General features: G+C 41.1%; 2 protein-coding genes across 2 annotated transcripts; both read right to left on the reverse strand.

The window, feature by feature from the left end:
• Positions 1–4133: 4133 nt before the first annotated feature.
• On the reverse strand, positions 4134–5126 carry LOC100349174 (olfactory receptor 11G2). Its single transcript, XM_089310017.1, has one exon. It carries the CDS (start codon positions 5124–5126, stop codon positions 4173–4175), a length of 954 nt encoding a protein of 317 aa, XP_089166143.1. The 3' UTR covers positions 4134–4172.
• Positions 5127–13183: 8057 nt separating this feature from the next.
• Positions 13184–14125, reverse strand: LOC108178369 (olfactory receptor 11H6). The gene has a single exon (XM_017348403.4). It carries the CDS (start codon positions 14123–14125, stop codon positions 13184–13186), a length of 942 nt encoding a protein of 313 aa, XP_017203892.3.
• Positions 14126–17997: the final 3872 nt, after the last annotated feature.

Here is a 17997-nt window from a genome sequence, read left to right on the forward strand (position 1 = left end):
GGGGGAGAGGAGAGCAGACTAGAGGAGCCAAGAGAGGCACGTGTGCAGGAACAGGTCCTTTTAAAACTTTGCCGGAGGGCGGGCAGGGAAGCAGGAGCAGCAAATCCCATTAGGATGGGGGTGGAGCCTGGCACAGGCAAGCCATGGGCACAGCTTGGGCTATGTGGCTACCTGGCTTTTAGCAATGGCAGCGGGAACTGGGGCATAGGATGTAAATTAGGGTGTAGATTGCGCCATGGATAAAACTGTGCCAGTTTCCTAACATTCCCTCCTTTTGTTTTTTATAAAGCAGGATTTGTACGGGATTACATTAGTCCCAAAAGTCCAGGAGGGGTAGAGGGACGATGATCTGTCTTTAGAGCTACTTCCTGCTGACGTGGGGTGATGAGGTACTCTTCGCTGGCATGGGGCAATGTCTCAAGCCGCTGTCTCCTGAGTGGGGAGCCGAGTATATCCCTGTAGCAGCATTTGGTTGACCGCCTTGTTGCTGAAGGCCTTCGTTTGTTCCATTATAACCTGCTGTTTACACTTAGACACTGTAGTATAAAAGACAGGGTGAGAATAGTAACCAATGATCCTAAGAGTAGCATTAACCAGGTAATGAGAGGATTTCATAGAGGAGAGGAAATGGGAGGTCTCTGGACCCTTGTGGGGACAGTTTGATGGATGTGGCTTAAAGTTGATTCCAGCCAAGACTGGGAGAAAAGCCACTCATCTTTTGCAGGTAGAGGGGTTTGTCTGTAGAGAAATTCTGAATAATCATACAACATTAAGTGGGGGAGAGGACCATCAGTACACACAGGTTGAGAGCAGAGCCATTGATGTTAGAGTAGAGGTTATGATTACAAAGGAATGAGGCCCAGGAGTGGGCTAAACAGGGTCTAGAACAAAGGACAGGGTCATTATTAGAGGAGCTAAGAAAGGTGCAGTCTAAGCTACAAATAAGTTTTCTGATTGAGAGGCAAATAGAACCTGACAGAAGGGGCTTGATAATAATCTGGTGGGCTTTGAGCCCTTGTAAATTATGAGGCTCAGACCTATCTATCTCTTCATATAGCTTACATCCTAAGGGAGGTGTGAACCTCCTTGGGGAAGGCACCCTGTTGACTTCCATCAGCTGGCCTGGGAGGAGAGCTGGCCAGGTAAAGGCAGGTGGCATCTCTAACAGGAAATTTACAGTCCTGCCTACAATGTTACTGACCCTATTTGGCTGTCTCCTCTCAGCAGCGGTGGTCACCTTGGAAGCTGGGCTGGACACTCTTATTTATGATGTCAGCGATGATCCCAGGCTCTTGTCATGAGCTGCCAAGGCCATGGAAGCCTTTTGTGACCATGAACTCCAGATGATCTTATGTTGTCTACTTCTCTTTTGTGCTGGAGTCCAGCTTCAGCAGGTCCAGGGGTTCCTGAAGGTGTGGGAGGTGTTGGCGCAGGAAGAAATGAGAGACACACTCACAGCAAAGCTGTGATGAGAGAGCACCAGACTTTATTTTTTACCCTAAATTACATCTGCTGTTCATTTTACACATTCTTTACTGTTCTCATAAATTTTGCATATGTCCACTCACTAGTGATCCTTACAGATCTTCCTTACAATAACAAAGTCTGATTTTCCATCCATTTTAAACCATTGACCTTGTACTATGTGTAACCCCTCTTTAATCCCAATTTCCATAGCTGTGTAACAGTTTCTTTGATTTTAAAGACTTAATTGATATTTGAGATACGATAGAACAGAGACTCAAAGTGACACTAGATTAATAACTGTAATAACTGATTACAAAAAAACATAGTGGTTATTTTACAAAGAATCGGAACATCTACTTCTAGTTTTATAGCAATTGATTATGAAGATTGGGACATTTACCTTTTATTTTAACTCTACTAGTAATAACATCCTTCTCAAAAAAACCCATTCATTACACATGTCCTTCCCATAACCTTTGCTATTATTTAGTTTTAGTAATTCATTTAAGACTTGCTCATTGATTTTGTGACTACTTTATATTCTTTCCACCAGGCCACACATACTAAGGTATTTACCACTGTTTGTGTTTTTCTCAGCCACTTAAGTTATTAACCCTTATTTAGAAATCCTTAATCCATGTCAAGACACGCTCTCAAGTGCATTATAGCAGGATTCTGAAAACCTCTCCGAAAGACCCTCTTATCCCTAACCTAAGTCAGGTCTAGCTACATACCAGATACCTGACAGCTTAGAATTCCCTCTAGGCTTTATTACAGATAACTGAAGCATCAGAAGGAGTTGGGTTGGATTACTCTAGGAGGATCCAGTCCATCCAACAGCTCAACCGGCAGTGAGGTCATTTTGAGCAGAGGTTGTTTCTCACAGATTTCCAAGAATATAGCGATCATTAATGAGACCACCAGGAAACTCTGGCTTTCTTGTATAGAATATAATTATCAATAAATTAAAACCACCAAGAGGACCGCAGCTTGTTCTCATGCCCTGTGGAGACCTGGTCAGACAGCCGAAGTCGTCTTGGCCTCTTCACTTTTGTATACATTTTCTTTGTGGGTTGCCAAAATTAACCTTTTTTTCTATTCTTTGAAAATCTAAACTTATACCTGTGCTTCCTCAGAACTGTATTCCCTAGATCTCTGCATGGTTTATTCCCTTACTTTGAAATTACCTCCTCACCAATGTATTCTGTGAACATTCTGTCAAAATAATCTTCTATACTACCCCAACAGTTTTTATATTAAAATTCTACTTTATTTTTAATATTACTTTTGACTATTAGAATTATAGATTCTATGTTTACCTGCTTATAATCTATCTTCCTCACTAGAATTCAAGTTTCATAAATGCAGGGACTTTAATTTCTACATCATTTTAATTCACAATGGTACATGTTTTTGAATGAAATACATCAACCCCAGATGCCATCTGACCATGTGAAAAAAAACAATTGGGTGAGTCATGTGGAAGTGTTACTCAAGTCCTCTGCATCTGTCTTGGTCTTGGAATCCTAGACGCATTGGCTTTTTCTCTCTGTGTGCTTTTACCTCTTCTGGGCTGTGTAGGCACACAATCTTTCTGCTCTTGAAACTAACCTAAAGTGTAATGTCAGTCTTCTTTTAAAGTGTTTTGTAAACATTAAAAAGACAAAAAAGAAAAAAAAAAGATGGGAGGTTGAGGGAAGGAGAGAAGGATGCAGGGAAACATGGATATCGTCTTAGAGTTGTATTTATGAAATACATGAAACTTTCTCTTTTATATACTACTAAAAATTAACAAAAAGAAAACTCTGAACCTCAAAAGAAGAAAACCTATAACAAAGTGTCTTAATTTCCTAGGTTAGCAGAATGACAGGATGAATATACCATACTCTCAGAACTTGAATCAAGTTAGAAAAACAAATTGCTACTGGTACTATCATGAGTGTTTGAGTTAACTGTAGTCACTGAAACTTCTTTCACTTCCTGCTAATACAAGATTTCTCTTTCCTTCTGTTTGTCATATTAGAAATGGTGGCTCTATAAGTTCAGTTTCTGAGCTGATATGGGTCCAGTGAACCAGAATCACTTAGGTCACATTAAAATAAAGTTTTCCAGGCTTCACTTCAAAGATTACAATTTAGGATATTTGGAAAAAGACTCAGCAGCCTGTTCTTTTAAAAAGTTCCCAAAAGAATCATGAAGTGGATATATTTGAGAGACAATGCTTTAGATAGTTATTAGTCACTATTAGTCAAATAAAATTTTTTACCCAGGTATGATTTGTTGATTGCATGAATTTCCTTTTACTTGAGATAAAAGTGTGTGAACACTCTACTCTTTTGCTAGGAGTATAGCTGATATCATTAGATCAAAAAAACCAATGTAAGAACGCACTATGAACTTAAGACGTTAAAAAATATAAAAAACCAAGAGTCAGCAAGTGATCATATACAATAAATGGACAAGCAGTTATTGAGTGTCAGAGCAGAAGATCCTAAATCAAGACATCCTGGTTATTTAATTCAAATTCCTGTCTATCAAGTCTTGCTTTGAAGGCTATGACAGGTTTAGTTGGGATTTTCTTAACCATTACTTGACTGGGCAGAGATTTGTGAATTTTTGTCCGTGTCTCTAAGTGCAAGTGAATAAAGTACTACTTCACAACTAGGAAAGCAAGTGGTGAAGCACAGATTCTGTCCATGGGCCACTCATAAGCTGTCATTAATTTTGCTAATTTTTGTGCACATCTGAATTTTCCTCAAGGCAGCCTTCATGTCCTTGTTCCGGAGACTGTAGATGAGTGGGTTTATAAGAGGAGTGACTGAGGAGTAGAACAAAGTCACAATCTTCTGTATCCCAGCCTGATTCCCAGAGGTTGGGCTGATGTACATCACCATGATGCTCCCATAGAACAGAGACACCACAGCTAGATGGGAACCACAGGTGGAGAAGGCCTTCCGTCTACCCTCTGCGGAGGGGACACGCAACACTGCCCTGAGAACCAGGGTGTAGGATGCAAGGATGAAGAAGAACGTGATGAAGATAATAACAGAGCTTAAAATAGAACAGGAAAGCTCAATTCCAGGTGCAGCAATGCAGGACAAGGCCAGCAGTGGACCAGGGTCGCAGACGAAGTGGTCAATAACATTGGGGCCACAAAAGGGGAGTTGCGTGGTAAAGTAGATGGGGATTGGATAGCAGAGGAAGGCAGCTACCCAGCAGAGAACCACCAAGTTCTTGCAGAGAGGCATGCTCATGATGGTCGGGTAGCGGAGAGGCCAGCAGATGGCCAAGTACCGGTCAAAAGCCATGAGGGGCAGCAGGAAGGTCTCAGTGATACCGAATGAGAAGAAGAAGTAGAACTGGAGGAAACAACCTGTGAAAGAGATGGCTTTGGTCTCTGAAAGGAAGTTTCCTAACATATTGGGAACAGTGGTGTTGATGTAGCAGATCTCCAGGAATGAGAAGTTGGCCAGCAGGATGTACATCGGGGTATGAAGCCTGCAATCCAGCATCACTGCAGAGACAATGGCTCCATTTCCCATCAGTGTTAGGATGTAGGACACGAAAAACAGAGCAAAGAGGAGGACCTGAACCCCTCTGGAGCAGGGGAAACTCAGGAGTATAAATTCAGTCACTGTGCTGACTGCTGACAGATTCATGGTTTCCTGTGTGCAGAGAAGAATAAAATGACAATGACATGGTTGACCTTGTTCCCTAAAACTCAAGCATATTTTCCTTTTAGAGATCTGTAAATTCCTCATATTTTGCTATTCTATTAGGTAAATACAATATATCTATACTTCTGAAGACTCAGAGTTTGAAAATGCTTGAGGCCAGCGCCGCGGCTCACTAGGCTAATCCTCCGCCTTGCGGCGCCGGCACACTGGGTTCTAGTCCCCGGTTGGGGCGCTGGATTCTGTCCCGATTCCCCTCTTCCAGGCCAGCTCTCTGCTATGGCCCAGGAGTGCAGTGGAGGATGGCCCAAGTACTTGGGCCCTGCACCCCATGGGAGACCAGGAGAAGCACCTGGCTCCTGCCTTCGGATCAGCGCGATGTGTCGGCCGCAGCACGCCGGCCGCGGCGGCCATTGGAGGGTGAACCAACGGCAAAGGAAGACCTTTCTCTCTGTCTCTCTCTCTCACTGTCCACTCTGCCTGTCAAAAAAAAAAAAAAAAATGCTTGATATGCTCACACATTGAATTTTTAGACTCTCATTCATCTTTCAGAATTTTCTCCCAATAAAAGAATGTTACTCTATAAGCAGTTTGGAGAAGTTTAGTGATTGCACTCACAAATGTGTAAAGAGACATGAAATTCATGTTTTTAGTGCTTGTGCTGTGGGTTAAGCCACTGTCCGCAGTGCTGGCATCTCATTTGGGTTCTAGTTCAAGTCCTGGTTGCTCCACTTAGGATCCAGCTCCCTGCTACTGTGTCTGGGAAAGCAGTGGAGGATGGCCCAAGTGCTTGGGGCCTGCCACCCATTTGGGAGACCCAGAAAACTCCTGGCTCCTAGCTTTGTCCTGGCCCAGTCCTGGCTGTTATTGGCCATTTGGGGAGTGACCCAAGGCATGGAAGATCTTTCTTTCTCCCTCTGTCTCTCTCTCTCTAACTCTGACTTTCAAATAATAAATAACGCTTAAAAAATTCATGTTTTTGTGTCCATAGAATCAGATACAAAATATGCTTAATTACCTTAAATCAAAAAAGAAATTACATAACAAAAACCCCCAAAGTACCTTTATTATTGGACAAGAAATTTCAATTTTATAGTTCTTTGGAACCAGAGACACAAATGTTTGACATCACAGGAATAGGAAAGGTAGCAAGTGACACAATTAAATTTGTGTGCTTTTCACTTATACTCTGGATCAGTTCTGGAATTGATCAAACTTATCAAAGTTTCTTAATTCAGGAAAGCTTTGAATGTCCCTAGATCTATAGAATGGCTTTTGATTTGGTTTCATCTTTTCAGCTGGGTTGTAAAACTTCTGTAATACTTTGTTCTAGGCAAAACTCTATGTACTGGTAGAAAAACATGAATAATGGATCTGTTTTATTATTTTAAGATTTTAAGGTATGTATCTTTTCTATTTGAAAGATAGAGTCTGTGGATCAGAGGGGATTTCAAAGAGTTCTTGAGAGTTACACATTTGGGACGGTGGCTAAGATGCTGTCTGGGATGACTGCATCTGTACATCTGCATCAGTGCCTGGGTTTGAGTCCTGGCTCCACTGCTAACTCCAGCTTCCTCTTAACTCACATTCTGGTAGGCAGCAGGTGACGGCTGGTCTTCATGACTGAGGTTCTAGTTTCTGGCTTTGGCCTGGGCCAGCTCTGGCTGTTTTAGGCATTAAACTAGTAGATGAGAGGTAAATAAATAAAATAAATAAATAAATTATTACTAAGAAGGAAAAAGGAATTAAAGCAAATTTATCTGAGCAAAATAATTTTTGGATTATACACCATTTCTCATAGCATGCATTTTTTCCATGAACTTTTTGAACAACCTGCTTAAATCACCTTTGACATAGAGAAGCTGTGAGTAATTCTTCTGTAGCTGTACTTCAGAGTACACCAAGTTACAAAGAAATGGTGAGGAAAGTGTGAACAAAAGCAAGAAATACTTGGTTTTAATGTGCAGGAAGATTCGATTCCATTCGAGCTTTTTTTTTTTTTTTTAATTTTTTTGACAGGCAGAGTGGACAGTGACAGAGAGAGAGAGACAGGGAGAAAGGTCTTCCTTTGCCATTGGTTCACCCTCCAATGCTGTTGCGGCCAGCACGCTGCGGCCAGCGCACCGTGCTGATCCGAAGGCAGGAGTCAGGTGCTTCTCCTGGTGTCCCATGGGGTGCAGGGCCCAAGTACTTGGGCCATCCTCCACTGCACTCCCGGGCCACAGCAGAGAGCTGGCCTGGAAGAGGGGCAACCGGGACAGAATCCAGCACTCCGACCGGGACTAGGACCCAGTGTGCCAGAGCCGCAGGCGGAGGATTAGCCTACTGAGCCGCAGCGCTGGCCCCATTCGCTTTGTAAAAGTGATGGGACTGAACTCACCAGTGTGATGTGCTCAGTCATCTTCCCAGTCTCTGTTCTCTCGTGGTCGGCCATCTGCTCCTTTGAAGAACAAAGCAGCACTGCAATCAGGGAGTGCTGAGGTTGCTTTCAGCACTGCTCCTCATAGTTGCTTTGTCAGTTCTTCCAGAAGTCAGTTTGCTAATACTTCTTGATACCCTATGTTTCCTTCTGAGTACTACTTCTGGTTAATAAAGATAGAATTCAGATTCTACTGAGGCCCCTCCCTTAGCATCATGTTCTTTAGTTTCCAGACTTTCCTAGCCTCTTATAAAGATGAGTCTCCTTCCATCCGTTCATATAACTGGAAGAGTTGTTTTTATAGCCACATAAAAGAAAGCAGAGGTAAAAGGCACACTTAAGCACTGGTCCAGACTTGTATGTCTTCTGAATCCATATCCATAGAACCGGCAGGTCTGACTGGTAATATTTGTTTTTATTGCAGCAAAAGGCAGACAGGATGGAGGGCATGGCACAAAGCAGGTCTGATTGGAGAGAATCTGGTAGATTTGCTCCACCACAGAGCCTTTTCTATGTTACTCTGAAAACTATGACTTGTCTTAAGGGATAATATCTCCTGTGGATTTCAAGAGTTGGAATTTATGAGGGAAGATTGTCAATTGTATCCCATATTCCCTTCCTGCAGGAGCCCACTAATTAGCCCTTGGGATCCAGTGTCTCCAGAAGTAATCACATCTTCTATGCTATTTTTAAAACAGATGCTTAGTTTTTTCAATTTACAGGCTCCTGTTATAATGGTGGAAGGGTAAATATTATAACAATACAAGTCTTGCTGGAAGAAATTTCTGTTTATCTTTGTATTTCTATCATTATATTAGAATTGTATCTATGAGCTACATTAGATCTGCTGTTTGTATTAATATCGCACTAACATGAAAAATAGAGTAAAATAAATGAATAAATAAAATGTTGGCAAAGTTGCAGGTTATAAAATCAACACATACAGATCAATAGCTTTTGTATGTACAAACAAAGCTATGGCTGAGAAAGAACTTATAAGATCACTACCACTCACAATAGCTACAAAAAATTTAAATACCTCGGAAGAAATTTAACCAAGGAAGTTAAAGATCTCCACAATGAAAATTACGAAACATTAAAGAAAGAAAACATGAAAAGGGGAAAAGATGAGAATGCTATCTCACTGAATAGAAAGTATCAAGAAGATATATATTATAAACCAGATGAAACCCTGGAGTTTAAAACTATTGTAAATGAAATGAGAAAAAAATCAATAAGAAGGCTCAATAACATATTTGATTTGGTAGAAGAAAACATCAACAGATTTTCAAATACATTAACTGAGAAGATCCAGTCTGAGATACAAAGGCAAATAAATGAAGAATAATAGATAAAGTTTCAGAGACCTATAGGATATCATCAAGTGTACCAATGTATAGTGGGGCTCCAAGGAGAAGAAAAGGTGATGGATAAAGTGCTTGGGCCCCTGAAACCCACATGAGATACACAGACACAGTTCCAAGCTCTTTATGTCAGCCTGGCTAAGTCCTGGCTGCTGCAGGACATTTGGAGAGTGAGCCAGCAGATGATGGCGTTCTTCCTGTCTCTTTCTTTCTTTCTTTCTTTCTTTCTTTCCTTCTTTCTTTCTTTCCTTCTTTCTTTCTTTCCTTCTTTCTTTCTTCCTTCCTTCCTTCCTTCCTTCCTTTCTTTCTTTCTTTCTTTCTTTCTTTCTTTCTTTCTTTCTTTCTTTCTTTCTTTCTTTCTTTCTTTCTTTCTTTCTTTCTTTCTTTCTTTCTTTCTTTCTCTTTCTTTCCTTCTTTCCTTCTTTCTTTCCTTCTTTCTCTCTCTTTCTTTCTTTTCTTTCTTTCTTTCTTTCTTTCTTTCTTTCTTTCTCTTTCTTTCCTTCTTTCCTTCTTTCTTTCCTTCTTTCTCTCTCTCTCTTTCTTTTCTTTCTTTCTTTCTTTCTTTCTTTCTTTCTTTCTTTCTTTCTTTCTTTCTTTCTTTCTTTCTTTCTTTCTTTCTTTCCTTCCTTCCTTCCTTCCTTCCTTCCTTCCTTCCTTCCTTCCTTTCTCTCTTTCTCTCTTTCTCTCTCTCTCTCTCTCTTTCTCTTTTTATTTTGGTCATTTGCCTTTGAAGTACCAAAAAAAAATGCTTAAAATAGATTTATCTTGGGGCCAGCACTGTGGCTTAGTAGGTTAAGCCTCTGCCTATGGCACTGGCATGCCATATGGGGACCAGTTTGTGTCCTGGCTGCTCTATTTCCCATCCAGCTCTCTACTATGGCCTAGAAAAGCAGCAGAAGATGGCCCAAGTACTTAAGACCCTGCACCTACATGGGAAACCTGGTGGAAGCCCCTGGCTCCTAGCTTTGGATTGGCCCATCTCTGGCTGTTGCAGACATTTGGGGAGTGAACCAGTGGTTGCAAGACTTCTCTCTGTCTTTCCCTTTCCCTGCTGTAACTCTGCCTCCCAAATAAATAAATAATTCTTTAAAACATTTATCTTGTTTTTTTTTTCATATTTACCTTTGTTTACTTATGCCTTTACTTTTTTGTGTAACTTAAAGTTACTATCTACTATTCTTTCATTTTCATCTGCTTATAAGAAAAATTGAATACCAACACATTTTTGATTTTCATTGATCTGGGAATGCTCTTCTCTCCCTATTTTTTGGAAGGATAGTCTTATTGTATATAAAATACTTGGATGAGAATAATTTTTCTCTCCATCCATTTGAATATGCTGGCCCATTGTCTTCTGGCTTCCATGGCATTTGATGAGAAGTCAGCTGTTAGTCTCATTTGGAAACACTTGACCACTTGTATGGGCTGAGTTGCTTTTCTCTTGCTGTTTTCAAGATTCTCTCTGGTTTTGTCTTTCAACAGTTTGACCCTTGGGTGTGCAGATGTGAATCTCTGTGTTTATCCTACTCAGTGTTTCTTAAACTTCTTGAAAATGTTGGCTAAAATTTTCATCAAACCAGGAATGTATTCAAACATTATTTCTTCAAATAGTATTTCTGATCAGAAGCAGAGTAGTTGAGACTTGAACCAGGCACTCTGATACGGGATGTGGGCCTAAGTGGAAGCTTAATCTTCTGTGCCACCACACTCCCTCTCAATCTATTGTTAAATGTAATTCTAGGCCGGCGCTGCGGCTCACTAGGCTAATCTTATGCCTGTGGCACTGGCACCCGGGGTTTTAGTCCTGGTTGGGGTGCTGGATCCTGTCCCAGTTGCTCCTCTTCCAGTCCAGCTCTCTGTTGTGGCCTGGGAAGGCAGTGGAGGATGGCCCAAGTGCTTGGGCCCTGCACCCACATAGGAGACCAGGAGGAAGCACATGGCTCCTGGCTTTGGATCGGTGTGGCATGCTGGCCATAGCAGCCATTTGGGGGGTGAACCAATGGAAGGAAGACCTTTCTCTCTGTCTCTCACTGTCTAACTCTGCCTGTCAAAAAAAAAATGTAATTCTATCTGACCCAAAGCACAACTGTAAAATACAATTATAAAGTAGTGCTAGTGGGTTTTTGATATAGAAATGTAGCATCCAGATGACAATAAAAGTAGAAAAAAGGAGGGAATAAAATGAGCTGTACTGGAGCAAAGTTTTTTATATTGAGTAACTCCAAAGGCTGGTACATTGCCAGAGCATTTTTTCATGGAAGGATTTTAAGTGAATGATTGTATAACTTTCCAATACACTCTTTTCTTCATATTATTAGTTCTTACCCTGTATAATGTCCCAAATACAAGCATGGAAAAAGTATTCAAGGGGCCAGCATTGTGGCATAGTGGGCTAAGCCTCTGCCTGCAGTACCAGTGTTGGCTATGGGCACTAGTTTGTGTCCCGCTGCTTCTCTTCCAATCCAGCTCTCTGTTTATGGCCTGGAAAAGCAGTGGAGGATAGTCTAAGCACTATGGGCCCCTGCACCCATGTGGGAGACCCGGAAGACGCTCCTTTTGCTTCAGATAGGCTCAGCCCCAGCCTTCGTGGCCATTATTATAGTGAACCAGTAGATGGCAAACCTTTCTCTCTGTCTCTCCCTAACTTTATCTCTCAAATAAATAAATAGTCTTTTTTTTTTAAAAAAAAAAAACACTCAAAAGAGACTTGTCTGTTTTGGATATAAAACTTTTTGGCAAAACAATGATGACTACAGTTGAGTTGTGGCTTTTTGCAATCTAATATTTCTTTGGTTTTATTGATTTGACCAAGAGAGGAAAAGAAAAGGCACGTGGATGTGGTCTCATTCTGTGTTACTGTAGGGTATGGTAATTAGTAAATTCAGATGCATTGGTACCCCATCCTATTCTTTCGGAGGAACTTTTCAAAATCTCTAGGCTCCATCCCCTGATTCTGAGCTCCTTTGTGAAGAACCACTACTCAGACAAACGCTCATATCAATAGAGTCCTGTATGTGACTATGATTACAGTCACCCCTTCCTAGAATCTGCTGTAGATCATTGCTTTCCAAACTTAAATGTCCATAAATGCTCTGAGGATAATGTTCAAGTACAGCAAGTACAAATTCTAATTCCATAATCCTAGGATGGAGTCCTGAAATTTTGCTTTACGAGGAACTCCCTAGTGGTGCCCTGCCAATGACTCACAGGTGACACCTTCAACAGTAAGAACTGCATAATGTATTTTAAAATGTGCAGGAGTGGGAATGTGGTTAGTCACAAGAAAATGAAATAAAGCGACTTATATTGTTAGACAAAGGGATTGACGAAGGAAGGGAAAGAAGTAATTTATCAGAGATTAACTCATCTGGTGAAACTTTTCTGTTCATTTGATTATCATTTAATTGTTGGTCCAACCAGTTTAGGTTGACCTCACATTCTTCCAGGAAATGTTTTCCTTTTGCCTATTGGACTTATAAAGTATAGATCATTAGAGTTTGTACAGGTTCATTAAATGCTGTCCAGATCATCAAGAACCATAGAATCTAGTGAGGAAATATGAACAAATTACTTTATTTAAGTGGACATCATTTATATCTACATGCTAGGCATTGTGTTGGATTCTGGAATTAACAGATTTTTAAAAAAGATTTTATTTATTTATTTGAGAAGTAGAGTTACAGAGAAAGGGAGAGATAGACAATTGATAAAGAGAGAGAGAAAGAGAGAGAAAGAGATCTTCCATTTGCTGCTTCACTTGCCAAATGGTGGCAACAGCTGGAACTGGGCTGATCTGAAGCCAGGAGCCAGGAGCCAGGAGCTTCTTCTGAGTCTCCCACATGGGTTCAGGGGCCCAAACACTTGGTCCATCTCTACTGCCTTCACAGGCCATAGCAGACAGCAGGATCAGAAGAAGAGCAGCCAGGACACCAGCACGTGACCAAATGGGATGCTGGTGCCTCAGGCAGAGGCTTAGCCTACTAAGCCACACCATTGGTCCTCTGGAATTACAGATATTAATAAAGCCCCATTCCTGTTCTAAGGAAATTTACAATCTAATAAGAAAGGGGAGATATGTAGAGCCAGACTTGTAAACAGATTACTATTATACAAGAAGCAGAAACATTTTAAATTACAGGATAATTAGCATATTTTGAAATGTCCCCTTTGAAAAGTCTGCATTTACTTGACATTTCTCAACTTTTCACTGATGAAGGTTCTCAGTGTGCATTCATTTGGAAATAATTCAGAGAGCAGCTTTATGAGCTTCCCAGAACTTTCTTTAAAGCATCCTTCATTTCTTTATTTCGGAGGCTGTAGATCATGGGGTTGAAAAGAGGGGTCAACACTGAGTAAAACAAAGTCGTGAACTTCTGCATGCCCTCTGCTTGTCCTGATCCTGGGCTCACATAGGTCATCATGACTGAGCCATAGAACAGAAACACGACAGCCAGGTGTGAGGAGCAGGTGGAGAAGGCCTTTCTCCGCCCAGCAGCAGAGGGCACCTGCATCACAGCCCTCAGCACTAGGGTATAGGAGCCAATAATGTAGAAAAAGGTGGCAAAGATGAGGAGGGAGCTCATGGTGCCACATATGAGAACCGTCCCTGGGACTGGGACGCAGGCTGAAGCCAAAGCCAGCAGGGGACCGAGGTCACACAGAAAGTCATCAATCACATTTGGGCCACAAAATGGCAGCTGGGTAACGAGTATTACTGGGATCAGAAACCAGAGAAAACCATAGATCCAACAAAAGAGAACGAGGTTCCTACAGAACTTAATAGTCATGGTAGTCGGGTAGTGTAGGGGGCGACAGATAGCCAGGAAGCGATCATAGGCCATGATGGAGAGAAATAAGCACTCAGTTGTGCCCAGTGAAAAGAAGAAGTATAACTGGAGGAAGCACTGGGCAAAGGAGATGGTTTTGGTCTTGGAGAGGAAGTTGGCCAGCATGTTGGGCACGTCGGAGTTGACATAGCAGATTTCCAGGAAGGAGAAATTGGCCAGCAGGATGTACATGGGGGTGTGGAGCCGGTGGTCCCTGTGCACTGCACACACGATTGCCACATTTCCAAGCAGAGTCAGGATGTAAGTCACAGAGAATATGGAGAACAGCAGGATTTGCATTTCCCAGCGGCAAGGGAAGCCCAAGAGGATGAAGTAACTCACAGTGTGGGAGGTATTTCTGGCTTCTGGGGTCATTTCCTTCCATCCTGTGAGGATTGCAGCAAAAATTACATATCCAAAGGGAGCTAGGCTTCCTTACTCCTCCTTAGGAGATGGAATGAGTACACTTTCCTGGTCATATGAGTGGCCATTTAGACCAATGGTTCCTAACTTGTTTGAATGCACACCCCAACAATACAGTTGTTGAGGATACTTTGTATGATTGACTATTCACTTATTAACTGTATATAAGCTATTGTTCATCAAAATTGTAAATATTGGTAAAGCTTTTTGGAAAGTTTTCCTGGAATTGAAATAAAAACAGAAGTTCAAATATTTTCTTCTGCATTCTTCAGTAGGTCACCTGGTGTACCTAATTTTCGAGAACACTGGGTAGACATGGCAAGTAGGTTGCAGGCTAAAGCTAAATTGATATGCTAACTTTGATTTAGGTAGTTCACTTACAAAAAATAAAGAACTTATAGGTCTACTGCACAAAACACCTAATATAACCTAAGCAACATATAGGGAGAGAACATGAAGCTTAAGAAGCCAGGTATGAAAATACCTACATAGAGGTGGAGCAATTTAAAGAAAGTTATAACTTAGCTACATCAGATAGCAATTTCTAGACCACTATCAGGATCTATTCTCTATCTGTAGGCTGGTGTAGTACATGGGCTTGGGGCGTTGGTGTTATCAGTATTATATGGGGAATCCTTTGAGAGGTATAGATTTCTGGGCTCTGGCCTGGGATTGGGATCCACTGGTTTGAAAGAGCATGGGATTTGGACTCAAAGATCTGGGATTGAATCTGGACTGTTATTTTTAAGCAGTGTTTCCTTAAGAAAAGAACTTCTGTTACTAATGGTGGGGCAGCATGTCTGTGAATTATGCTGTCTTGTGACCCCATCATCATGTTGACATCAATGTAATTCCTATAAAAAGATGCGCTACCAGGCTCCTAGCCCTATGAGCTATTCATTAACTATGTGGCTGATTATAATGGAAATATTTTATGCTTGCATTTTTAGTTTTTATTAGACTAAATTACAATGGAAAGATTTTTACCTGCTTATAACTTGGAAGTTTAGCATGCAATGTAAGGAAGATCAAGAAATACTAAGCTGTTAGCATCAGTCCAACTCCAAATATAGGATGTTTTTATTGCCAATATTTTTGTGTGTATGTTCTGGCTCACTTTCATTTTGCGCCAGTGTGGCCCCAAGTTACTGCTGGTTGTAGTTAGTTTGTGAATAGAAGCCCATAAGTGTTAATAGACTGTAACATTCATTGGAAGATGAATTATATAGGACATGGGAAATCTCATTAAGTCTTGAAGTTAATTTAAATTAATTTATCTGTTTTCTCTATGAAATGTTTATCATAAAATATATATGTGTATTTTCCCTTTGGTTATAAAATTTGGGAAAGTATATACAAGTGCGGCTGCACTGACTTTAATTTTCTAGATGTCTTAATGAGATTTATTTGCTTTAGAGAAGAACAACTTGTCAAAAGCATCAAATTTTGTCTTACGTAATGGTCAATAGCCTCTTCCAGTTGTGCTGGTTGTGTGATCTGTGTCCTAGTTGTTCAGTTAAAGAGGTTGACCTACTGACTCATTTTTTTAAAATTTCTATATTTGGAATGAAACTGCAAAATTAAGGTGAAGTACTGTACTGTGAGAAAAGATGATACTTACTACATCTGTGGCTTAACACTTATGAGAGTTGCCAGCTTGAAAGTGATGGTGTTGACTACCTCTTGAATCACTTCTATCTATCAACCACTGGCACCTACCACCAAGCAGGCTGTCATTAGTATGTGTGCTTTTTGGTATTAACAACTCTAACCATATTAGAGACCAAAGTGAACCCTGATTCTATATGTCTTTAATACAGTGTTTTATCTAGTGTTTTTTAAATTATCCTGTGTAATATTTAGATTACCTCATTGTCCATTTTGAATTGTGTTGTTTACAAGTGAAAATTAAAAAAACGCTTGAACTGTATGTTTTTGTTCTTTTTTTTTTTTTTTTTTTTTGACAGGCAGAGTGGACAGTGAGAGAGAGAGAGAGAGACAGAGAGAAAGGTCTTCCTTTGTCATTGGTTCCCTCCAATGGCCGCCGCGGCCGGCGCACCGCGCTGATCCGAAGCCAGGAGCCAGGTACTTATCCTGGTCTCCCATGGGGTGCAGGGCCCAAGCACTTGGGCCATCCTCCACTGCACTCCCGGGCCACAGCAGAGAGCTGGCCTGGAAGAGGGGCAACCAGGACAGAGTCTGGTGCCCCGACCGGGACTAGAACCCAGTGTGCTGGCGCCGCAGGCAGAGGATTAGCCTATTGAGCCGCGGCACCGGCCTTGTATGTTTTTGAAGAACAAGGAAGGAGTAGATGTTTAGAATGGCATTTCATTCATGTACAGTCGGTCATCTCGATGGACTAAAGCACTGTTTGCCTTTTCTGCAGACCATGGATTTTATCTTTGCATTTCATGCTTACTGTCTTATTTTGTCAATTATGGATATTTTGAGGCTTATAAAAATTACTTGATTGAAAATAAAACATATAATGTTGGCATTAAAAAAAAGAACTTCTGAGATTGCATTACTTTCTGTATAAACTATGACTACACAGCAAGACTCATATGTGAATTGTATAAAACAAGATATGTAAAAGTTATTTGTAGAATGTAAAGTACTACAGAAACATAAATTGTTGAAGAATTATTGTGCTAGATGACACATTCCCTTGTTAGTCTTAGAAATTAAATGGCTTTCAAAATGCAAAAGTGTGTGTGTGTGTGTGTGTTTTGGTCAGAGGAATTTTAGCCATGTGACAGGCTGAGTATATGACTGTGTGTTCTTATACACATATATGAATAGTAGAGTACTCCCAGTTCTCCTGGAACACATCAAAGATGCAAATCTCTAATAAGCTTCCTCAAGACCATTTTTGCCCACCAAACACACCAGCATCCCCAATTTCTTCATTATAAGCTTTCTTTCCTAGTGGGGATTCCACTGCTATATTGTATGACTGGATAATTTCCTGGTAGCTAAACTGTGGTTTATGTTAAGGCCACCCTGTTTTTAATCTGCAAAAGCTCCTTGGTGATTATTATCTGCACTACACCTTTCTCACCTTGCTTCCTTGTATGACTTCTTGTAGGAGGAAAGGTCAGATGCGTTCAAATGATGATAATAGGAAATCATTTTGAAAAAGGTGGCCTTGTGTAACTCAGGTTTTGTTGCAATCTTTTTTTTAAAATTTATTCTCTGTTACTCTTTGTTTTTAGGGTTAGGGTTTATTTTGCCTTGGACAAAATTGTGTTTATTGTTTTTTTTTATTTTTTTTTATTTTTTTTATTTTTGACAGGCAGAGTGGACAGTGAGAGAGAGAGACAGAGAGAGAAAGGTCTTCCTTTGCCGTTGGTTCACCCTCCAATGGCCGCCGCTGCAGCCGGCGCACCGCGCTGATCCGATGGCAGGAGCCAGGATCCAGGTGCTTTTCCTGGTTTCCCATGGGGTGCAGGGCCCAAGCACCTGGGCCATCCTCCACTGCACTCCCTGGCCATAGCAGAGAGCTGGCCTGGAAGAGGGGCAACCGGGACAGAATCCGGTGCCCCGACCGGGACTAGAACCCGGTGTGCCGGCGCCGCAAGGTGGAGGATTAGCCTATTGAGCCACGGCGCCGGCCTATTGTTTGTTTTTGAATGTAAGAGACTAGAGAGAAGTTTCTCTAAAGTGTAGACCTTGGAATAAGAATTTGTCAACCATTTTTCATCTATTTTTCTGCGTTCCCATCTTGGAAGCCTAGAGACCAAATGCTTTCTTTGCCCTTTCTTAATAACATCAGTTTCCTATAGAAAAAAGTCCAAAAAGCTCATGTGTAAGTTGAACCCACA

This window comes from Oryctolagus cuniculus, chromosome 12 (genome assembly GCF_051225735.1).
Source record: "Oryctolagus cuniculus isolate XC-2025 breed Fujian yellow rabbit chromosome 12, ASM5122573v1, whole genome shotgun sequence".
In the NCBI taxonomy this organism is placed as follows: Eukaryota; Metazoa; Chordata; class Mammalia; order Lagomorpha; family Leporidae; genus Oryctolagus; species Oryctolagus cuniculus.